This window comes from Nanorana parkeri, unplaced genomic scaffold (genome assembly GCF_000935625.1).
Source record: "Nanorana parkeri isolate BGI_ZX_2015 unplaced genomic scaffold, ASM93562v1 scaffold441, whole genome shotgun sequence".
NCBI classification, from domain to species: domain Eukaryota; kingdom Metazoa; phylum Chordata; class Amphibia; order Anura; family Dicroglossidae; genus Nanorana; species Nanorana parkeri.
Genome location: NW_017306709.1, coordinates 518412 through 543480, shown reverse-complemented (window position 1 = coordinate 543480; position 25069 = coordinate 518412). Strand labels below are relative to the sequence as shown.

At 40.0% G+C, this 25069-nt stretch overlaps 1 protein-coding gene across 1 annotated transcript in view; it reads right to left on the bottom strand.

Annotated features, from left to right (window-relative positions):
- CAST (calpastatin) overlaps window positions 1–24220 on the bottom strand; it is a 36607-nt gene extending 12387 nt beyond the window's left edge. Inside the window, exons 1-22 of the mRNA XM_018560227.1 lie at window positions 24163–24220; window positions 23314–23415; window positions 22793–22876; window positions 22662–22709; window positions 20425–20515; window positions 19770–19831; window positions 14789–14887; window positions 12523–12603; window positions 12113–12160; window positions 9775–9882; window positions 9492–9575; window positions 7816–7914; window positions 7220–7300; window positions 7100–7144; window positions 5776–5871; window positions 5578–5655; window positions 4192–4296; window positions 3480–3563; window positions 3250–3297; window positions 2808–2900; window positions 1525–1623; window positions 115–207 (exon numbers count right to left, since the gene is read on the bottom strand). Of these exons, the coding sequence (XP_018415729.1) occupies window positions 115–207; window positions 1525–1623; window positions 2808–2900; window positions 3250–3297; window positions 3480–3563; window positions 4192–4296; window positions 5578–5655; window positions 5776–5871; window positions 7100–7144; window positions 7220–7300; window positions 7816–7914; window positions 9492–9575; window positions 9775–9882; window positions 12113–12160; window positions 12523–12603; window positions 14789–14887; window positions 19770–19831; window positions 20425–20485 (1464 nt within the window). The 5' untranslated portion in view covers window positions 20486–20515; window positions 22662–22709; window positions 22793–22876; window positions 23314–23415; window positions 24163–24220. The remainder of the gene's footprint in view (window positions 1–114; window positions 208–1524; window positions 1624–2807; window positions 2901–3249; window positions 3298–3479; window positions 3564–4191; window positions 4297–5577; window positions 5656–5775; window positions 5872–7099; window positions 7145–7219; window positions 7301–7815; window positions 7915–9491; window positions 9576–9774; window positions 9883–12112; window positions 12161–12522; window positions 12604–14788; window positions 14888–19769; window positions 19832–20424; window positions 20516–22661; window positions 22710–22792; window positions 22877–23313; window positions 23416–24162) is intronic.
- Between the last annotated feature and the right edge of the window lie 849 nt (window positions 24221–25069).

Below are 25069 nucleotides of genomic sequence, written 5' to 3'. Positions count from 1 at the left end.
TTTGTTTTGATCAAAAGGGAATTCTGACCTCCAATCACACAGCATACCAATAATTCTGCTGAATATTGATCCGTTGGTAAGGATGGGGCAGCGTTGTAGTTTTCCAGTACTGACCTTTACTAAGTCTACTACAGGCTTGTTCTCATCAGGATCTTCCTTTCTTGTTCCCAGAGAACTAGAGAGAAGGTCTAATGCATCATCGGGTATCTGTGCATCCTAGGAACACAGGAAATGTAAACTGTTAAACATAACTCAGTTTCTACTACATGTCCCCTCAATGTCCCCGCTAACAGACATCTTCTTCTCAAGTTTTTACTTTAATCTCTCTTACTGTGTCTTAAAAGGAGAACTATGGGGTCAGTGTTTTTCCCCATAGTTCTCCTTAGGGTAACGGGAGGACACAAACTAGCGTCCTCCCGTTACCCTAAGCTCAGTATACCGCGAGCTACAGCTCGCGGTATACTGAGACGCCGCATCCCGACTTAGACGACAGGAGCGGATCCCGACTTAGACGACGGGTTCCGCCCAGCTGCGTGAGTGACAGCTGGCTCTGCCTATCTAGAGGCAGAGCCAGCTGTACCCGCCCCCTCCCCCGTCCGTTCTGCCAGTCAGCGCTGGCGGATCGGAGCGAGGAGGGGGGAATCCAGCCCCTCCCCTGTCACGGCAGAGAGCCGTGACAGGATCGAGAGGTGAGCGAACCCGGTATGTGTTCGCTCACCTCCCGGTCTACTGAGCCGACCTGTGACAGTCTCATTGTCACAGGTCGGCTAGAACTATGAGGTGAGTGGAAATCACTCATCTCATAGTTCTCCTTTAACATTCTGATGTATAGACCTTGATAAACAGTACACTTTTTATATGGTATGACATCCTTATTCAATAGTGTATTGCAAAAAACAATAGAAAAAACACATCACCTAAATTTCACAGCTCTAAAGTCAGACGAATGAAAATAATTTTTGAGTAATAGCAATAGGTGGCTGGAATCTATAAGAATCTATAAGTAGACATTGCAGTGCTTTGTGGTGATTTAGTGTAAGGCTGTTTGTTTCCTTTTAGCTCAACTCACCACAGCTGTTCTACTATCTTGAAGGACCACGAGCCCTACTCAATAGAGGACATGGCTTTCACAGACTGCACTGATGATGCTCAGCCAGCCTGAAACAATTGTATGCATTTTGCAATACATGGCTCTATAATATTCGGCTGCATCTGTGCTATAGACCAGTTGCTCTGGATGCACACATTAAAGCACCATATAACGGGTGCCATATTGTTTGACATCTCAATAGGTAGGCATTGGAAGACTCATTATGATGCATGCACAATATCTTACATGACATTAACCCTTCTCTTGCCAGTCATTGAAGCAGAATATTTATTAATCTTGGTCTACACAAGACTGTACTTTTAGGTGAGGTATGTGGTCTACCTATAGAGCGCTATACCACTCTATCTAATGGTGTTCCAGCATACAATAAAAGATAACTAATAAGAACTCACAGAGACTGATGGCTTTTTAGCGGTGGATTCTGCAGATGATGGCTTTGGAGCACTGGATTGTACAGATGAAACTTTTGAAGAGAATACAATCTCTTCAGACCCAGATTTTTTAGATGGCGTCTAAAAAGAAATAACATTCATTATTTATAAAAGCAGCCCCGTAGTTTAAACACATCTTACTTGTAAATCACTTTGCCATAATGGGACTCTGAATATTTATTTATTACAGGTATTTATATAGCGCCAACAATTTTGCGCAGCGCTTTTACATAGTGTACATTCACATGAGCCCCTGCCCTCAAGGAGCTTACAATCTAAGCGCTCTGTAAAATATAAAATCAAACTCCAATAAACAATGATTAAGAATATTCCTACTCATCATATGTGTTTTATGTAAAAGTTTTTGTACTCTTCGATGAAATGAAACCGGTCATGGGAGAAATACATAGGATCTCACTAAAGATCTCCATTTTGAGATTCTGTTTAAGCCCAGGCTTGAATATTTTGAGTTACTGACCCGGAACAAGTAGAGAGAAGAAAAATGTGCAACTTTCTTTTGCTGCATGCTTGCTATGGGTTAGTGACTGAAGCATTATTGAAGGAAGACATACGCAGGCAACCAGCAGACAAAAATTGCAGCTTCCGTATTCTTCTAATGACATTAATGTAGTTGGCCAATTAGGCCATGGAGATCCTGACTGATGAGTTCTGCAAATTAAACTGTGGGGCAGAAGGAGGAACTAAGAACTTCTGTACTCCAAGGACCCCCTTGGTTATTATACCCTACCTTCCGCAAAACGTTTTAGACCACACCCCATTTTAGCCAGACTGTTACATTTTTTATACTCTTTTTGTTGATCTCTAAAGATATTACTGTGTTAAGGTCTAGTATGCTTTATCTTCCACACAGCCAGCCATTCTTATTTCTTAATTTTTCTAAAAAGGTATTGCTCTGGGCAGTTACCTCTGTTGTCTTCCTTTAGTTATAGCCCTGTGACACAAAGTTAGCTGTGTGCAGAAATATCACCTCTCTAATCAAAGTAAACACTAAAATGTTTTTAAATCTCATAAGCTGCTACAACATTTACATATATTCCTGTAAATGTTATTTTATGGGCCTCTGACTCCTGGGTTTGCTAGCACTTTACTGTGTTTTGTATAGTCAGGTTGTGAACTTATATGTATATATTTGTACAGATCTGTACCAAGGTTTGCATTTGTACAGGCAAAAGGTGTATCACTACAATGCAGAGAGAGAGTAAGAGATACAGGGTTCCTTGTAGATAGGAGAGCAGGGAACATACCTTTGATGATGTTATTGGAGGACATTTGGAAGCAACAGGAGGGGTGATAAACCCTTCAGTCAAAGCATCCAGCAGATCGTCCTCGCTCATTGCCTGCATGTTCACAGAAATAAAACAAATGAATGGAGTGTCAACTCTGGAATCCTTCTGCAAACTGTTAAGAGAAACCTGATGCTTGTTATGTGATCGGAGCTGAAACATGAGTGTACAGCACAAAATACACGTGAAACACAATCCGCTGACCCATATCAGACAAAAAGCTTCTACCTAGCAACACACTGCAAACAAACGCCTACCCAGAGAAGACCATATGATTCACCCTCACACTATAAAGAGAAGAGCTGCACACAATTATCCATTTGTGTGGATAAAACATTTCACTATATGCATACGTACAGTAAATATATATCACTCAAAGTAGGCATGCACAAGATTAACCAACCTGAGGCTTTTCTTCAGGTTTTGGCAATAGAGGCTTCCCATCTTTATCCTGAAAAGAAGCCAGTGTAGAATAATGACAATTTAGACATGCATTCATATCTGACACTTTAGTAGTACACATATAAATAATAGGTCTGATTTATTATTCTTATCCTTCCTGGAGTATTGCAGCAAGATCCTACAGACGTACTACAGCTACAGTTAGATTCTGTATATGTATAATCTGTCTACCTTAACTTCCTTTAGCCTGTAGTCTGGAGGTATTGTCTTTTCATCTTCCCCTAGTTTTTCTTTGTTTCCTTTGCCTGTTTGCTCCTAAGAGAAATAAAAAAAACCTCTTTTCAGTAAGAAGAAGAGCATCACAGGTATGAGATTTGGTACACAATCATTTTTCCGTGTGATTCTGATCTTTTCAGTAACCAGTTTAAGTTTTTTTTTTTTTATCTACTAAGGGGATGATTTATAAATCATCTGCCCACCCATATGCTGGGTGAATGCCATTCACATGACATTCTTGCCACTAGATGAAGTTGAGAAGCATTTCCTAGGTTCCTTGCATCTATCTAGTGGTGACAATGCCGAACAGCATTCACCCTGCATATGGCTGGGCAAATAATTTATAAATCATCCCCTACATGTTGCTTCTTGTAGTGACTGTGTGTGTTGGAATCCCGTTACCTTAATCTGTTTGGTAGCGGATATCATTCACAAAGGATTGTCCAATTTTTTTAAAATTAAAAGTGGAAGGTCCTTTAAATAGCAACACAGCAGTACAGTGTTCACTCAATATTATCATTAGCCAGAATTGTAGGATTATAAAAGGGAAGCAAAGCTGCCACGTGCCTACATACACACTTACAGAGTGACAGCAGAAAAACAGAAGATTTTACAGAATTGCACTGAATATGACTGGAAACCTTTTATATTATACAATCCAAATTACCTTTACTTTATCTGCAGCAGGTTTTTTGTCTTTTGGATCTTCTTTCCTGGTTCCTAATGTGCCAGCCAAGGCATCTAGTGGGTCAGCTTTGCAAGTAGGTGCTTTCTACAGGAAAACGATAGCCAATAGATTCAAGTAAGAAAACATATAGATATCACTGTTGCTTGTATGGCAGAAAGAGTTTACTTGTAAAATGTGCAGTAATGTGCAATAATAAAGCAGTTGTGGTTCACCAACTGAAAACCGCAGATTGTCATCAATGTCTTTTGCACTTTTGGGCATCTTGCACCAGGAGCATTTATTCTGCATGTTGTTAACAACCAATTATTCAAACCATTTAGGGCTAATTCACGCCAGATGTGTTGAGGCTGCACGGGCAAGGCAATTAGTCATATTTTCAATGGTCTCAGGTCATGCAGTATTTTTTTCCAGCACATCGTGGCACCATGTTGTGGCTGCAGTACTGTAGAACTGAATAAAATGTCATGCGTGACATTTCAATAATGTTCTAAAAAGTTACATGTCCATCATGTTGCCTTACATGATATTTTTAATTCTATTCAGCCAATATTGTGATTTTCACACATTTTCCACACTGCACACCCAGCAGGTGACACACTTATTCACGGATTCAACAATTCAATTTCCTATGTCACCTCTCTGTCCCCAGCTTGTACTTTGGACAGTGCATCCATAGTACCAACTCTGACCAATAGGGAGAAAGCTGACCCCGCTGTAATGCTAAACCATGAAATAGTAGGAGAGATTATACAGACTACAAGATGTTTATCACAAGAACAGCTGGCCAGCATTACAACTCCCAAACATACAGTATATCTATTTTAACAGTGTATTTAGCCGTTTGGCTATCATTATAATGACTCACATTTATGTGTGTGCCAAATTTTCAGCCGTTTATTTTTATTTTTTGTTTAATGCCAGAATAATAGAATTATACAAACGTTCAATGGCTAATACATTGTATGGTATAATATATAAATCAGGACTGATGAGGCTTCATTGCTCTGAACATTTGCGATGATGATTATTATTATACAGGATATATACATGATCATAAACATGATATATAGTGTTGGTTATTTAGCAGACCTTTGCGTATTTATCTGTATGTTTGCAGCATATATACAGTAAGGTGATGAGGTCACAATATGTATTTTGCTCTATTCTCCACCATTACTATTAAATGAGATAGTCTTCCCTCTTCCAATTGGCAGCCAACTTTTGCTAAACTGCATTTGCTCTCAGGCTTGTAACTGCACAGTTGCTACATCCAGGTTAGTACAGACACAGATCTCCTAAATGTTATGTACACAAAGGATGAAATGTCACCATGGATTTTATATATGCATAAATTGTGCTACTTACAGAACGTGTAGCCTGGACAGATGAGGAGGAAGAGGCGCTAACCACAGCTTCAGGCTCTGCCTTTTTCACTTCGGCATCCTCAAAAACAAGCACATAAAACTATTTTTTTACAAAATCAACAAATATGAGCAAGTAAATGAAATATCATCTTAAATGATAACACTTTTACCCTTAATGATAAAATACTTAATTACTCACTTTTGGTTTGGCTGCTGGTGTTTGCTGTGCAGCTGGGGACAGGGAGCATGTAAAGTCTTTACCAAATTCATCTGCCAGTTCACTTTCTGTCAAAGGCTAGAGAGACATAAAAGGTTTATTACAGAGTTACGCAGTGTTCTAATGATACAGAAAATGTCAACTCAATGCCACTAACAATAATTTTTAAACAATACACCTGATTTGACTGATTTTGTTTTTCAAAATCTCTCTTTGCAATTGTAACATAAAATGTATCTCAATCTTCTGTGTTGTTTGGAGACCCCTCTACCACCTTCTGACTAACATGCAGCTGTGAACGCAAACAAGTCACTTGGACAATATCTGGGGCCTGATTTAGGTAACTATGTTAATGTCCTAACAAGCTTTGCTTTCATTTCCAGAATATAGATGAGTTGACAGGTGCTGGAGCTACCGATTCAAAATGAAGTAATTATAAAATAACAGGGGAGCTCCCTGGTAAAAATACTTTGACATTTTCTGTACGCTGCTAGAACGTGCATCAGGGTCAATAATAGTTCAGAATGTCCCATTTCATCCCAGACCGGAATCCCCATATACGTATTGTAGTGGACACTGAAATGGCCTGTGAATGATGCCGCGTAGCTCAAGATAAATGAAGATGAGCCACTAGCACACCAAGGGTCCACTTTATCATCCTGTCTTTATTTGACATTGAACATACATGGTGTCCCATGCCACAATTCAAAACAATTCATCAGTTCCTTCATCAGGCAAAACAGGCTGACCAAAGGGTTGATAATAGAGTACATTCCTAAGCCCCAATCAGTCATTGTGCCCCAAGCGTGACTGCAACCCCTGTACCTTCTCTATTACTAATGTAAATAAGCAATAGTGGATATAAATAACCTCTGTTCTAAAGTGGAAATGGATAAGACAGAAATATCTGACATAAGAGAAGCAAAAAGGAGCGCCTCCATAGAGTCAGACGAAAGGGGTTCGGCCCCAGAAAAGCATCAACCGGAGGAAGATGTGCAGATACAGTGATTTAGCACCTCACCAGCACTTTTAAAGCCTAATTTGTTCATCCATCCTCAACCATCCTGAGATCTTACCACTACAAGCCTGTCAGCATTGGTTGTTTGTGAGTACATTTCAGCTGTTTGTATTATTGAATAAAAATCTATTTTCACACTATGGCGTTCCTTTTGCTTCTCTTCTGCTAGATATCCAGGTTCCCTGACTGTGAGGAGCTGCCCCCATGTCTCTGTAGTTTTCCCCCTTCCCTCAAGAACGGTCACATATGGCGCCAGTGGTTGTAATCTTTTAGAAATATCAGACATACCTTTTCTTCAGGAATGGATGGTGCTGGCTTTCCTCCTTCTTTCCCCTGTAAAATAACATTGTTTAGTACAGTGGACAACTAGAAAATGCACCGAATACTGTACAAGTGTGTTCCACTTACATCCAACAGGTGCCTATACGCTGGCGGGATGGAGCTTTCCCTTTTTCCAAGTTCTTCTATGTGTATTGCTGTAGCCGTTTCCTGTAGAAAAAAGATGGGAGTGGTCTATTAGGGCTTTATGATCATTGTTTGAGTTATCTGATCACCAAATCATTTCAATGTTTGTGTGTGCAGTTATAAAAGTACTAAAAGATCCCAGCTGCTATAGGTGACACAAGCACAAATCTGTAGAATGTGTGCCATATTACTTGGTGTTGCTGGCCACCTTTATGATCACTGGCTAGAACACAGGGCTAGCTCACTGTTGCAGAACTATGAACCAAGACGTGTAGTTAAAAAGTTAGCGTCCTGGTACAAAATCAAATACATCCCACATAAAACACCTCCCATGCAACCCTGTGATGGTAATATTTATTAAAATGGAGTGTTATTCCACTAACTTATTTTAGATAATGTGATCATATATAGGTAGAAGCAGGAGTGGTTTGTACTTTTGACTTCAAGGACTAAAAGGTCTTACACCTGCTGCACCTTTAATAGTAATGGTCTAGTAATTATGGATGCAGGCTGAATAAAGGAATAAAGAAACAAATTACCGTCACTTCTGGACCCGTGTAGACAGGAGACTCCGGTGCAGAGAACTCAGGGCCTTCTAGGGTACCCATAAGTTCATCTAAAGCATCGTCCATACCAGCCTAAGGATATAACAACGAGAAATTATAGGTACCCGATATTGCAGCCACAGCTGCCAGAATGATTTATTACATGGTCTTATTTTGTTCATTGTTATAGTTCTAACAGGTTCTTCTGATAAATCAAGATATTCAGTTCTATGTTTATTTAAAGCGGAACTTCAAGCAAACAGCTAAATACATATTTGAAATATACATTTCATAATAATTTCATTTTGAAGCAATAACTTTAAAAAACTAAAAAAAAAAACATTCAGATTAGCGGTTTCATTTCAAGGATTTGTGTTTCTGCCCAGCCAGACATATGCAAGGATATAGAAACCTGCCAGAGAGCACATCAAGGTTGGTGACCTGACTATTATCTACTGCAGTTATGCACCACTGGGTCATCTCCAAGCAGCTTTGAGTGTTTCCTGAAGTTCCTGATGTGCTGCTGTAAATCAGCAAAGCTCTGGCACTTTTTTGTTGTAAAGGAACCCTCTACCCCATGCATTCCTATTGGTCTGTGAGGCCACCAATCACATTGATGGACCAACCGAAATCTGGGGAAGCAGCACGGAATAGGCATGTTCTGACACCCTCTCTGAAAGACTTGAAGCATTTCCTGTGCAGAACAGCCTGGCGTACAGGTGTGCAGGAAGCAATAAAAGCTGCTGCAGGTATGTAAAAGGCACCTACAAGTGTCTGCACTTTATATCTGATAGCAGCTTTATTACAGTCACTTAAAGTCTAATGTCAGACCATTGATTGCTGGGGTCTAAGGGTCACTATAATTTAAAATTACATGCTTTTTTACATAACCAACAGCCTTCACAATTTGTAAACATATTGCACTCTGGTGTTAGAGCCTAGTTGTTAAACCATTCAAGCCAGTGATGTCTCTGTGTTTCCACTTTTAATTTTTAAATGAAAAACAGTGCAAGTTTGTATCATGTGAAGAAAGGGAGGGGGTGTGATGGCAGTACCAGTCAGTCAGTCTTGCAGGAAACAATAGTAATAGGTTAAAAGTCAGTCCCAAAGGAGCAACTCTACCGCAAGCAGGCCTGGCCAGAAAAAATTGGCCAAGGTAATGGAGGCTGACTGACACCACAGCAGTGATGTGCAGTGGAGTCCGTTCTCGGTGAGGCATCGCCCCCAACCCAGTCACCGAGCTGTGTGGAAGAGGGAGGATGGAGACAGAGAGGAGCCTCCCTGTCCCTCACTTGCTCGTCACTGGTGAGGCATTGAGATCGATGTCCTCACTATTTGTTTTTGTTTTTTTTGATTGGACAGCTAGGACCAATGGCGCTTTGCCATTGGTCCAAGCCATTCACAGAGCTCACGCCTCTAACAGCAAGTAAAGGCTGTTGCAGCTCTTGCCTCACTAAGTTAGGTTACACAAAGCAGTGGGGAAGTCCGCTGCTGTGTAACAGCTGTCAAAAGCCGGATGCAGTGCTGCCTGTAATTAACAAGCAGCACTCGCGTCCATGACAGGTTACACGGCGGGGAGGCTTTTAAACACTTTGAATTGTGCCTGCCCATTAGTTGCACATAGACAAGCTTGTTCTCAAGATTCTTTTGTAGATAGGTAGGGTACATACAGAGGGTGCAGTTGCAGCCTGTACAGAGGATGCTGAAGACGGAACAACCACATCTGCTTTCACTTGTTTGTCTTGTGTAGTGTCCTTAATAAACAGAAAAAAGAAGCAATGAGATTAGAGATACAGGAGGCAAACAGGTATAAAATGGTGCAAAGTACAATATGCCTTAACACCTTATGCGCAGTTAGCACCTTTATGCAGTTAACACCTTATACGATATTTTGCACTGTTTCTCTGAATAACTTTATTGGCATACAAAAAAATATACATCTGCATAGCTTACTTTGGGTGTAACAGCAAAAGGAGCAGCAGAGGGCTGAGCAGCTGGAGAAAGGCAGCTTTCAAAATCCTTTGAGAATTCATCTAATAAATCACTGTCACTCATTGCTGGCTGCAAGATATAACATACCAACAGAGTACATTAATACAACGTTTCATTATTGTAGAGTTATATACTGTATCTTTGTACCCCAGTCCAATGTCTGCTGCAGCAGGTATATACTGTACACAAATGCTATGCTATGCATTGGTATATATTAACATTTTTGAGCGAGACATTTGGACTTTTAAACACTTAATCTGCATTAGAGTGTGAATGTATAGAGAGTCATTATATAAATGGAAGTAGATCAGAGAAAATCTTATTGCTTATAGATAACATTCTACCATTAAAACAAATGGGTAAAAAAAAGCAGGTACATGCAAACTAGGCACCACACTTTGCTGATCAGTTTGACTTACTTGGAAATCTATTGCTGCAGGGAACTATGGGAGTCCCCAAAACCAGGATGAGCCTGCAGAGGATTACTGATAGGATATCCCAAAATCAGGGCTCGCTTTCTGCATAGGCAACATAAGCCTAGGGCGTGCTGGCTGTATACTGTATATTTAACCATACATGTTACTGACTGTCAGTACAGTAAGTACAATACAGTGTAGTGCAGTCGGGTGAGGTCCTCTTGTTGCTGTCCTTACACAGTTTGTGCATTTTGGTTAGTGGAATAGTGTATGGTGTACTTACAGTTTATTTCCTTATGGCTGTACACCTAGTACCAAACTTCTGGCAGAGTAGGGTGACCTTTTACCCTTACACTTTAAAGTGTATGTAAACAATTCACTTCTTTTCTTTGTTCCTTTTTGGTCTGTTTAAATACCATTGAAAGTGATTTGTTTTATTTGTTCAATAAGTACAAGTAAAGTTGATCCAGTGAGAAATCCAGTGCTGGAATGTCCCGTGTGAATTCTGTAGTGTTATGTGAAGCAATGTTATCAGCTTCAGTTCTCCTCTGTGAACTACAGAATGCACTCCGCCCATGCTTTGAAGGAGAGGGAGGGTGTTTTCTAGTTATAAAACACTTCCTAGGGTGACAACACTACTCCTAGATACAATCCAGTGAGTGAGTGTTGTCACCCTAGGACAGGAAGTGTGTTTGACCATTAGTGTGAAAATCAATTAATAAAAAGCCTTAAAAAAAAAAAAACCTAACCAACGTAGCCAGCACATCTAAGGACTGGTAAGCTGCAATGTAAAACAATTTTGTAATTGAGATTCAATACAATGTAATTCATGCATTCTAGGTGCACTGGCAGAGTGAACAAACTTTCTTATTCAGCATAGTTGTACTCCAGTACAACCGGAAAGGTTTGAGAGTGACGCCATACTTATGAATGTGTTTACCAAGAACCTGCAGAGTACTTTACCTTGCCAAATCCCATCCATCACTGATGCCTCCATTTCGGGTAGTTATTCCTGAATGCAGTACTCAAAGTAAGGCAATAACGTCCTGAAGTACTTTGCCAATGTAGTACTTACTGCTGAAAAGCATCTGGCGATGTAAGAAGTAAACATCAAGTGGCTTGTCTCGTCTTTGATGGATCTGTGGTATCCATTACCATATAATGGGTACCACAAATAAACCATTCATTTCACTAGTAATAGAGACAAACTGGAGGGAATGTAATAAAAACAAAAGCATCACCGACATGCCAAATGACAGTGAGCAGAATGTATGGTTCTGTGCTTCCAGCCTTGGTGGTCTCATGCAGCTAGGATATCTGATTCTCTATGATACTCAGGGCTGCTCGTTCAGCCCCATGGCAGCAGCTGAATCCCCTCCACCAGGCTACTGTATTGTGACAGGGGCAGGTGTTCGCTGTCAGAATACTCAAACAGTGGCTACAGGTGATTAGCTGCAGTCACTGGTCGGCCAAAAGTTTTCTGCCTTGCTCCTTTGATTTTTAGATTGAAGAATGCCATTAGGGGGTTGTCAACAAGGACTCCCACAGAGCGAACGTTCTCTAAGGTAAGACGGGGAGGACAAACCAGTTGATTAGGGTGCCTATAAAACAATGTGGACTGCCCCTGATGAGGCCCCAGACAACAATGAGTAGGATATGATGGGAATGTTCCTCAGTGCTAACTGGATATTTGAATACTGGAGACAGCCAGGTTTGCAGGCTCTTGGAATACCATTCATCAATGGATTGTAAGTCAGACAGACCAGCACCTTGCTGTTCCTAGTATGCATGCATCTGCTTATTTCTACTTATCACAAACATAACACACACCCAGCATCCAAAGACATAATATAAAAAAAATGTTTTATTATTGTATACTGTACCTCAAGGTTCTCTGCTGGAGGTGGTATGGGTTTACCTTGGTCTTTCCCCTAGGAAATGCAGTGTACATTATTATAAGGTATTATGTGCACAAATACACAAAACCAGCGGCCTCAATCTTTTCATGATATTCCATGGATGGCCTAATCTAATGTGTTGTTCTGCAAGCAGTACATGTTTGTTAAGAAAATACAATAAAAATTATATTTTAAACAATTAGTTAAAAGTATCCGTTGGAATAATTACACAATGTTTATATTTTCAAATCACTTTTTAAGTCATGGACCATGAATCAGCAGAAGTTAGTGACTACCTACTGGGCTGTATAGGTGCAGCAGAATACGTTTATACATACAGTAATTGTAATATTTGATCATAGCCTAAAACATTTCAAATGCAGCAAAATACTCACATCTAGCAAGTGTCTGTATTCTGGAGGGATTGTGTGTTCCCTCTTACCAAGCTCCTCTAGATATGTTGACGTGATATTTTCCTGGAAATAAAAAAAGTTCAGAGTTAGTTAGTATAAGGTAACTCTTAAATCAAAGTTCGTTAATAAAGGTCACACATTTACAGCAGAGACAGATGTTTCGTTGGCTGAACCAAACCCCTGAACCAGTTCTAATCCATTCACTAACCCCCCCTCTACTCCATTTCCTGCAGCACCAGCACCCTAATAAAAAACCAACTGTATACCTACCATTTCTAGTAGAATTTTGATACTAACTCAAACACTTGATGTTGTTGATATTGAATAGCATATACATTATTACTATAATGTAATAGTTAAAAGTTATTTAGTCTCAGAAGTTGAGCAGCTTTATACAGACATATACAGATGAACTTTATACAGACCTATAGACAGGGGCGTCCTGAGGCAGGGTGTCGCCTGCAGCGGTTACCAGGTGACACCCCGCCGTGACGTCATCGCACATGCAAGGCGATCTTTTTGATACCTGGCAGCGGCCATCTTGGTGATGAACGCCGGCCAGAGAGAGGAGGGGACAGACACCTGGCGGGATAAGGTATGCTGCTGGGTCCCCTCCTCTTTCCCGAAACTGTCGGGCGCACGGTCCATGACCCAGTGCCCGACTCTTCAGAGGGGGGTGACACCAAAATGACCGTCAGTCATTTTGGTGTCACCCTGGTGCGGGCCGCACTCCACGCACCCCCCTTGTGATGCCACTGCCTACAGATAAACTTTAGATGAACCCAAAGAGTATACAAGACACACTTGGCATGTGTGCATGTGTCCAGTCTATGTGCTTGGACAGGAATAGAAGGATCTAGAACAACTTAGGAGACATATTGTCTAACAAATGTTAGATTTATAGCTAGTTGCAGTGACGTCGGCCTTGGCAGCCAATGATATTGTAACACATATGGTTGTACTGTAAAATGTCCTATTAAAAAAGGGGCCTGAGAGCCTCAGTAGTTTTTTTAACTTGCTTATGCTTGTTACCAGCTACAGCTGTTTAAACCTGCTAAATGAAGCTCCTGCCTGGTCTGGTCCTTTGTTATTCCACTTCACTTTTCTCCAGCAGTTTTGGTCCAGTTCTTTTTCCTTGTTAATGAGCAGGCTCTGAATACTGCAACAGTCTCCTATAGATTAAGGGTGACCTGATGATGCCTGTGGCTTACAGGACGAGGGTTGAATGACATTTGTCATATATCAACTATCATTCAACCTGGAAGAGCAACACAATCTAGTGGCAGGGAAACTTGCTACAGGGGACAGTGCCAGAGATAGGGCAGGGTATGTAGGGGTATGTACCGCAGCGAGAGATGCATTTTTGTTTCAACTTTTTATGGGCACCGATTTTTTTATGCAGGAGTTAGCTTTTATGTTTATCCATAAGATTTGTCTCCACAGTCTACTGCATTGTCTACTATTCTGTGGTGTATGCATGGAAATGTGCATGGTTTAATTTAGTAGCGCTTTTTTTTTTTTTTTACTACAGTCTAAAAGATACATTCTAATTGGTACAGTGAATCATTACCCTTTGCTTTATTGAATAAGCCTATACTGTAAAAGTTAAAGTGAAAAAAATATGGAAAACTAAAACTAGATCTCCCTCTGACCGGCAGTGCCGAGGGAGCATGGAGCCGGTTTCTTTTCCAAATCAGGAAGCCGGCAGTGGGTTATGATCTGCCTCACAACTTTCTGATTGGCTAGGAAGCTGGCTTCACTTGTTGCTAGGCAGCCTGACATCCTAACCAATCAGAAATCCAGATAGCACGTAATGACCTGCCTCCCAGCTTCATGACTGGTCAGGAAGCCAGGCTGCCTAGGAACAATTGAAGCTGGCTTCCTAGGCAATCAGGAAGCCGGGAGGCAGGTCATGATGAGCCGCCCGGCTTCCTGACTGACTGGGAAGCCAGCTTCACTTGTTGGTAGGCAGCCTGGCTTCCTGACCAATCAGGAAGCTCAACAGCCCCTCGTGAACTGCCGCCCAACTTCCTGATTGGTCAGGAAGCCAGGCAGCTTTGGCAAGTAAAGCCGGTGTTGTTTTGACAGAACACTGGCTTCTTAGGGCGACAGGTCATGATCCTCCACCCAACTTCCTGATAATGGGGCACACGGCACCGGTACTCGGTATAGGCGAGTACTGGAGAAGAAAAATATTAGTACTCGTACATAAACATAACAAATAGAAATATACAAAAAATATACTTACTGTTACTTCTGGACCTGTATATTGTGGCGAGTCTGGTACAGTTGCTGGTGGTCCCTCAAGGGTGCCCATAAGTGCATCTAAAGCTTCATCTGATATAGCCTGGAGAGAAAAAAAATTAAAATAGTACATCTCTCTATGTTTTTATGACATGAAGTGCAGTGACAATGTCAAACAATAACACTCTTTTGCTGCTTTCATCCATGCATGACTAAATAATGAATGGCCTTTTCACAGAAATTTCATGGGATGACATTAGCAATGTCATGATACTGTGCACAGCAAGTCAAAGAAACAAAGTTTGCAATAAAAGGTATTCTAACAACACCCTAAGCCCAATGATAGTCCACACTGGACGCTCAGATAATGTGAATTATGTTGACAAAAAACTAGAGCCAGTGCAGCAGATCCTCCAACAAAACTTGCTCTACGAGCTACATAAACACTCTACTACTGGAGGTTCTGATTAAAATCAGCTAGGCCAAGTCAATAAACTCATAAGAGGGTTGTGCTCTAAAGTCAGAGAACATCAGAATGGTTCCAGAGAGAAGGTTCAGGAGAGAAGCACTTTGTGGAGGGTCTGGCACAGTAATATATGACATTTGTGGGTTGTATGCTGGCACAGCTATGGTGACGTCTGGTACAAGTCAGCATTATATAAATTCTAAGATAAACGTTGTTGGTGTATTTAAAATACAGTTCAACCCATTTTTTTTCTAATAACATGTGTTATTCTGTTTTGGTATTTGGACATAAGCACTGGGAGATTACATTATTCAACCCACTTTCAAGGAGCCCAGGTTGTCATTGACCTGTCCCAGCCAGTGACTGTTCAGCGAAAGGAGAATCATCACAGAGATGAGTTCATTCCTCAGTCACTCTGCTTTTACCGTCTTTTAGTATGCTTCTTGCCAGCACATCAACTGATTGGCTTATTTTGCTGTGACTTCTGCCTACTCTCTGACCCTGCTGTACACAGGCTTCAAGAGGCTGATACCAGGTCAAATTCAGGTACTTGCTATATAATGAGCAAATTTTAACGGGTTCTTGAGGAACTGGCTGAAATTTGCCCGGTGGGTGGCCCTGTTTGCTATCTCCCACCCGACATCCTTTGATTAATAAATGGTTGGCCGAACAGAGCCTGCATCCAATCAGATATAGGCAATGTTCAGGTGTTTTGACAGCCAGCGGGGCCCACTGTCAAAATACAAAATCGCCAAAGCTTTAGCTTTCCTCCATCAAAGCTAAACAGCCCAAAAGCTGAATTAAAAACAAAATCTAACACTGTATATCCAGTTTTTACACTGCTTGCATTTTAAAAATCGCATGTAATAATGTACTAATGATCACAGAGCTGCATTCATTTCTGCCTTTTATATCTGCCCAGAGTCTGGCTTTAAGAAATATGTTCACTCCTTTTTGCATCATAACTGCCTGTTGAGGCACTACATTTGCAGATTCAAGCTGTTTTGATTGTCATACATTTCCTCCCTCTGTTTCCTCCTCAGCTGTCTTAGCATGCAGTGTGACTCACGCAGGGTGTGGTTTTATATTGAGGAATTCATTGTGAGATGTTCTGTGCTTGAGACACTATTACCAAATGCTGACCTTGGGCAGATAGGAGAACAATGTTTTATTTAATATCATACAAAGAGCTGTAATGCGCAGAAACCAAAAACAACCAGAGAGGAGTTTTTACTCACCTGACTACACTAAACCGCATAAAGACTAATGGGTGCATTGCAGCTTCTAAGAGTGTTAACCTTACACACAAAAATACAAAAACTAAATCAATGATGTCACGTGATATATTGTAGATATACCGTGTTTAGAATGTATCATATTAGCACCCATGTGACAGTTGCATGACATGGCTGGGTTCACCTGGACTGAGTGACATTATAATATGTATACTTTATATTAGCAGCAGGGGAAAAAAAATAAAAAAAGAAGATGGCTGACTGCTATCAAACAACCTCCTAGCAACACCAGGCTGCATCTGCCATCTCAATAGCCCTCAAGTTCAGCAGAGAGTGCATGTTTATAGAAGGGTTGGCAACCTATGTCTAAGCACCAAATTGTGAGTGGCTGAAATTACCTGTTTTGGCTCAGTTGTTTTTTAACCCGGCTTTGATATTCCTATTTTATCTGTTTACAATTTATAGGTGCACAGAGACACCAGTTAGACTCCGTTCACACAGTGTTTTATAGTGCTTTTTCTGCCCTAAGATATGCCCAAAACAAAATCCCATTCATTTCTATGGCCATGTTAACATCGGAGCGTTTTGTTACTTATAGCAAAACATCTGTCGCTGGAAAAAAAAAGTACATGAGCTTCTTTTTGGCAGATTAAGCCACTTCTGGCCCGTAGACTTCAATGGAAACGTTCAAAAATGCACGTTTGCTGTTTTTTGGCGCATGTTTTAAAAGGTGTCACAATCTGCTTGCAAACACACGTGACTTAATGTATGCGCATAAAACGCACACAAGAATGTGCAGCAGAAATGCGCGTAGAAACACGCGAAAATGCAGTTGCCTAGATGTGAATATAGCCTGAACGATGCTGGAAAAATATCTTTGTGTGTAAGCTATTTGCTATGTTATACCTCTTGCACAAAAGGATTATTGGTGAAAATGAGCGGAGATCGTATAGCCCCAAGTCCTGCAATGTAGCAGCAGCACTGACATTCTAATGAGAGCAATACACTGCCTAATGGTCACTGTTTTTGCACAAATGAGTCACGTGTTCTAATTGAACTTTTTTTTGGGCTAGTAATAGTGACTGGAGAGCTTTTTCGGTATGCTGAAAATATGTGCTTTCTTTAGCATGAAAAGTGAATGATCATTTTACAATACACCAGAAGCATGCTGAGCATTAGGACACAAGATGTCAATGGTATAGGCCCACTATGGCAGTGTTGAAGGCTAACACCAAGAAACTATTTCAATTTTGACTGTTTGTTTGGTAAGTTAGAGTGGATGCTGGCTTTCTTTTACGCTCAGGGAACTTAGTGACACTATATGTCCCCTAGAATTCTCTGTTCTCACAAACACCACCAATACTAAGCCAACTGATGCACCTTGTAATAGAAAAAATGTTTTGGGAATCCAATTGTAATTTTTAAAAGAAAACGTCATTACAGGCTGCGGACTAGAGTCCAAAGCACAAACAACTACGTAGAAGTCTATAGGAGACAGAAGAAGGTGCCAGGTGGTTTAACCCATGTGTCCATTCCGAATTGATCTGTTTTGTAAAGTTTACCTAAGACAATGTTAGGAGCATGACTAATGCTCCTATGCCTGTTGCAACCAAACAGCTTGTTGTGATGGTATGTTGCTTTCTGCTTATGTCATGTATCTTGCCTCCAGTCAGTGCTACTGCTTCACACATTCATAGTCAGAATACATAGTTTAAGACCTGGGGGCACCAAGTACTGGTAGGTGCACTTGCCTTATGGGAAAGGCGGCTGCTATAGGCGAAAACATTCACCCCTATATACTCTGTTAGAATGTCTGCATCTGGTCCTGACAGATGATTACTAAACCAAGGAACCAGTTCTTCTACAGAGAGAATCTACAGGAATAAACTCAGAGCGTCATATATAACGCAAGTCACACTCTACTACAGTTGTCTACCAACCTGCATCTAGCTGCCTCCATGATACATGAACAATTGACTGGCCAGTCACAAAACCAGTGGCGACTCTAGGAACAATATATAGGGGGGGCACATAAGATACCACAGTCAATTATGGGGGGGCACTAATAATTTTCATTGCATGTCGCAACCGCAGGGCGCCGAGAGCTGATTTAATTGCGGATGGCATCTGCGCCCTGCGGTTCCGACATGTAGTCCTATGCCGCCCACAATCCTGAATACCAAAACCGTTTCTTTTTTTAAAACTTTTTTTGTATTTTTTTTACATTTTTACTCTTTACTTATTTTATTTGTTTCACTTTTTTTTTACATTTTTATTTATTTCACTTTATTTTTTTTTACATATTTTTGACTTCTTATTAATTTAACTTAATTTTTTTAACTTTTTTTAATCTTGGTTCATTTTATTTTTTTAAACTTTTCTTTTTTTTTTACTTCATTGCTGGGAGCAATAACCAGCCTGCTATTGGATATTTCAAATTGCAATAGCCAATAACAGGCTGGCTAATGCACCCACCCACTGCCTGCTGTCAATCAGCAGAGGAGGGACCTGAAGTTTTCTATCAGGTCCACCTCTGACAGTGGGCGGGTGCAATAGCCAGCCTGTTATCGGCTACTGCAATTTAAAAGAGCCAATAGCAGGATGGCTATTGCGGTCAGCTGCTGGAATGAAGACGATCGCAGACGCCGCGGAGAGGTGAGTAGACTGCTTAAAGTGACATTAAACCCTCAGATTTGTTAACATAAAACAATACTGTAATGTGCGCCTTACTGTAATCCATGGTAGTTTCCCTTCTCTTTGCTGCTCTTCCTTTTAAATCTGTATCTTTTCTCATGCTTGGAGAGAACTTCCCTTTTCAGCTCAGGCCCTCTTCCTGTGCTGCTGGCTCAGGTTACAAGCCATACAAACGTATTGGCAGACACCGTGAAAGACAAGGCAGTCTGCTGAAAAGGGAAGTTCTCTTCAAGCATGAGAACAGATACAGATTTAAAAGGAAGAGCAGCAAAGAGAAAGGAAACAACCATGGATTACTGTAAGGCACACATTACAGTATTGTTTTATGTAAAAAAATCTGAGGGTTTAATGTCACTTTAAGCTGCTTATGCCTTGTATACTAGCGCCGGCACTTGAGCCACTCCACAGCTGCTTAATTTAGCGGGGGGGCACACCGGGGGGCAAAGCATAACACAGGGGGGGCAATTGCCCCCCCCTTTCCCCCCTGTAGCGACGCCACTGCACAAAACACAAGCTACTGTATGTATGTATGCATGCATGCATTTAACTAGAAAAAACAAAACACATGAAGTAGTAAACCGTTTCCTTACAGCAGACTGGGACTGTGAAAGTGCGGTAGGAGCTGTTGAGGCCTTCTGTGCTTCTTTTTTCTGCAATAATAAATAATTTATTGTTAATGATGTATGTAGGGCACTACAATGTGACACACACTACCAAAAATACCCATTGCTTTATATTCCCTCCTTTTACCGGATTTGCCAGAAATGGGGAAACATGCTTTATTAAAAATAAATAAAATCAGGAAGCCGGACGGCAAGTCATTACATTGTACAATGGGACTGCCGGTTTTGGTATTCGGTATCGGCGCGTACCAAAAATAATAAAATATTGGTACTAGATATCGAAAGGCCGGCATCGGTGCATCCCTAATAACAATATATAACCTGTAATGGTGTATTACAGTTTTCTGTAATTTCTCTTCTTTACAAGGTCTTGTACTCTCAGATATTGTTCAATCTTAGTTTCAAAATCTTAACTTGTAAATGTAAAGTGAAGGTCAAGATTTAGAGAGCATACTGATCATATTGCTGGAGCAACCCTAATGTATGGATTTGTTTGTTTTAAAAGGAACCTGGGCTGAGAGAAATACGTGGACTGTCACTCGTTCCAAAGTTTGATGCAATGTATAACAAAAATGTCAGGAATTGCACGTTACACCACCACGCAAAAGGAACAGCATTGCTACCTCTAATTTTGGCTTCTTCTCTTCAGGTGGAGCTGGACTGCTGACAAACTCAGATGACATTGCTGCAATGAGATCTTCATCACCCAAGCTCTATGAAACCAAAAAGAGAAAATGCATAAAGCACACAAATAAATCACATGTGCAGACTAATATAGTTTGACAGTTTCTTACTTGCAATGCACTGGCAGGATGGCCAGGATGATAGCAGTGCAGTATACAAAAGGAAGGAAATAATGGAGCCATAGATACAGTGACTAGTTAGATTAAACTGTGACATTTTCCAGAGAACAGTACAAAAGAGAAGCAGATATTTAATAAGTTTGGGCAATGTTTTCAATTTAACAATTTTTTAAACACTACCCCAAGCTATCACCCCATCTTCTCAACAGTGTTTATTCTACAGTAACCCAGACTTCCTTTTATCAACAATACATTTAGTCTCCTGAGGGTATCCTATATATGACTGTGTCACAGCAGGTATTCTATCTCCCATCTCTTGCTATAGGTCTGCCAGTGGCTCTCTCCACAGTCAAGACATGCCCAAAACCCCTCCAGTGGGAGACTCCCAGAGGACATCGGTGTATAGTTACATCACTTCAGGCTAGGTGCATAACTAGGCGATTGAGCTGGAGAGCCGTATTCGTGTGTTTTCGTTTGCGCGATTTTGCTTTGAAAATGTAAAAAAAAAAAAAAAAAAATCACAATTCTATGGGACCCAAACAGCGCGACAACCGCCCGAAAATAGCTCCTGCACCTTTTTGCGCGACAGGCAATTTCTACCGCGTGACAAATCGCAAAGGCGTGAACAGCTTCCATAGACTTGAATACAAATCTCTCTGCACGATAAATTGCTTAGGTGTGAACCTAGCCTTATAGTCAAGCAACTGAGTTTCTGCAAAGCCAACAAAGCCCCAATGTGTTTAGGGTGGGAGAACACAAAGGCAACACAAATTTAAATATGTCTGGCTCTGATGGGATATTAAAATAAAGTGATTGTCATTGGTTTAGGATGAAAGGTTTTAATGCTTGGATTACATTTAAGATGGTCCTTGGAAGGCCTAAAAGGATTTTGCATCCAGCCATTTATCTTTAGAACAGCATAGTATAAAATGAGAGCAGGCAGCTGTAATAAGCTGTATAAATGACTATTTTGTATTTATCATTACACCACTGGATGGGGCTGGAGTACAAATTATGTATGCTTTGTTAAAGCAACGATAATGGTTCTTTTAATCTACAGTTATGCAACCACTTTCTGAGGTTACATTTACACGATGACTAACACGGTGCATGTGCCTTTGCCAACTTTATAGAATAAATATGGCACCAACAATTGCTGCAGCAATGTTCACACTTGCTAATGGGCTCTTTGTTTAGATTACACAATATACAGTACGATGTGGCTGGACAATGACTATAATCCATAATCCATAATCCACGATAGATATAATATGCTGTAGGGAGATTCATCCCCCTGGAATACAACCTAGCTATATATTTTAAGACTGCAAAATCGGAGGCACTTTAATTTTTGTGATTTTGTTGTTGTTTTTTTTACAATTTAATGCTTTATTTATATTATTTTTATAACATTTTATATTCATAGATACACATTTAATAATGTTTGCATAGCCCAGTGATAGCTCTCCAGGAGGCAGAATATTTTAAGTGTATCTAACGCAAAGCCTTTTTTTGATTCTAGATAGAGCAGTAGATTTTTTTGTCTTTGCTGTCTTTGTCTCATTGGGAGGATTTCCCTTCCTGTCTTGGAGAACAACAAAATATGATTAGAAATCTTCTCAGGACAGTTGTCACTTGAACAGATGTTCCCACTGAAAAATTCCCCTCTATTCCTGTTTTTGTGACAACTGTAATATTCTGGATTTCTCAGCAATTTCTGTCCTTGTAACAATGGTCACCAGGAAAAATACAGGGGACGAATCAACCCCAGCGGGTACACAAACAGCATTAACAGACCATAGGGGTTTTAAAACTTCCCCGCCATATAAAAAAAAAAAAAGGAGTATTGGCTAGTCGGAGCATAGTTGTGTCATAGTTGTGTAATTTTTGAGTGCTTAGGTGGCTCGGGTGGCTGCAAATTGCAGATAGGACATTTACATTTCATATACAGTATATTTGACTAATCCAAACAAATTATATGCAAAAACACTTTACATTCCTTTAAACAACCACTAGATGTGCACACACAAAAAAATGTAATCAGAATTTAAGTCACCTCTTCAGCTGCCTTTGGTGGTGGTTCTGTGGGCTTTTCTCCTTTACCCTACAAGAAAGGTACAATATTGCTTGTGATCACAGCAGCTTACATAATAGAATAGTTAATATGTTATCAAAAATCATTCTTACATCCAATAGAAGCCTGTATTCTGGTGGGATTGTGGATTCTCTCTTTCCCAGTTCTTCTAAATATTCTGATGTGACAGTTTTGTCCTTATATATAAAGAAAAAATGAAAATCCAGTGAACTGACATGCTTAACAGAGTTTTCAGCATCAGAGTGACATAATTCTGGTTTAAGACCTGCAATCAGCTAATTATGAAATGGTTACGCTACTCATATAGTCTGCTTTTTAGAACCATTAGTTTAATGAGCAGTGTGGATAGATGCAGAGAGTAGAGATGGCATTCACATGCATTAGAAGAAGTCAGTGATCCCTAAGTTCATAAGTAATAATGACAGATGAAGATGAGCTTACTGCCAAGATTACTGCTCTGGTCTTCTCTGTAACTTACATTTTTACCAAAGTGTTGCTCAAAATATATGCCAAGTATGCAGAAGTTCTATCATCATCCATTTTCTCTTATTGTTTGCATTTAAAGTTAAACACATCAGTTGTATTAATAGTTTTGAATCATAAATGTACTTACAGTGATCTCTGGTCCAGTAAATTTTGGAGACTCTGGAACACTTTCTGGTCCCCCCAAAGTATCACTTAACAAATCTAAAGCATCATCCGTATCCTTTTCGCTCTACAATTCAGAGGTACAGACATGGTAGTTAGCAATGCAGAGCAGAGCGTAAAGTCAAGAGTAATATATAAAACACCCAGACAATTGGGAGAAGTGTGCAACTACTTGTATGTACAAAATATAATAAGGAGGACTGCTATATAATAATTTTCTTTCATTTTAAATAAATCATTGCATTATTATTTTTCTTCCTTGAAGATTACTTTCCGATATACAGATTATATACAGATTATAAGTATATTACTCATTATTACTTGTTGTGCATAGATGAAACTTTACTCCATATACTCCTAATTCTGTGATAAAAATTGTACTTACAGTCTTAAAATTATTCTAATAGATTAAACACCATGTAACCCTGGTACAAATCTGAGCATAGGCCTCCTTATTCACATAAAAACCTTGGGAGCCTGTTGTCTAAATTTCAGTACAAAAAAAGTATACTAGGCCAACTACAAAAAGCAGAGAAGAGAACAACAACTGGATTTAATGGAACAGAGGTAGTATTTTGTACGGCTAAAGCAGCTTGTCATGCACTGGTACATACAGTCAAAGCACTGCATTTAGGAAAGTCTGCTTAGATGTATAGTGATATTTATAGTTTAGTTTTGAAAGATATTGAGCAGTTGTTTGCCACCAACCACTAGATGGGGGAATCTAGCTGACTAAGAACTAGCTGCACTCTAATTTCTGCACAGAAGCAGAATGTCACTGAATACCATTCAACATCACAAGATCTGGCCTCACCTTGCTTGGCGCAGAAGCAGCAGCATTTTTTTCTACAACTTTCTTTTCTGTCTTAACCTGTGTTACAAAAGGAGAAAATGGTTATGTCAGGAAAATATCACTGAGAATAAAAGTGGATCAGCACTTACAGGATGCAGGGTTACTGTAGGAAATGTTCATCTTAAATGAGTTTTCCATTATTCATTGTCAATAATAAATTTTCTTTTAAATAATTATAAATACTAATTGATGATGATAATCATCACCAAATGCATAATAGTTATGCGACACATTTTTTTTCATCCCATCGCAACTAGTACAATGCACACAACATGGATGTAATGCAAACATAAATCTCATTTTTTAGAACTTAAAAGAATTGTAATACAAAGATCACATGATAAGTGGGTATTAAAAAGGCACCGTATTACTTATTTTATTCCTGGCTTCTGTTTATACTTTCAGTGCTGCAAACTGCCAGCTGATATAGGAGGATCCAATATAATGCAGTTTGTTGCCTTATATCCTTTGTGTTATTTAAACACCATGAACCAAACACTGCACAGTTCACACAGCTGTTCTTGTAAATGTTCATTTTTTGCCCTAATGTGCAAGTTTGCACAGCTCCCTTGCATATTAGGACACACTCACCTTTCAAGTTTTAACTTCTCCAGCACTGTTGGATTGATATTTGGTCACCAGCCCTGTCCCTTCCCCTCTATCCCTGCCACCAACACTTCCAGGTTCACCCGGAAGTTACATCAGGAACTACATCCTCCCCAACACCCGTCTCATTCACAGTATTTTAGAGAATGGACCGAGTTTGGCCCAAGATATTTTGCATGTCTCTTCTCTCAAAAATCCCTTCATTCCAGCAATTTTTTATTTTACTGACTTTACTTCCGTTTTAAACTGTATGCATAGCAAA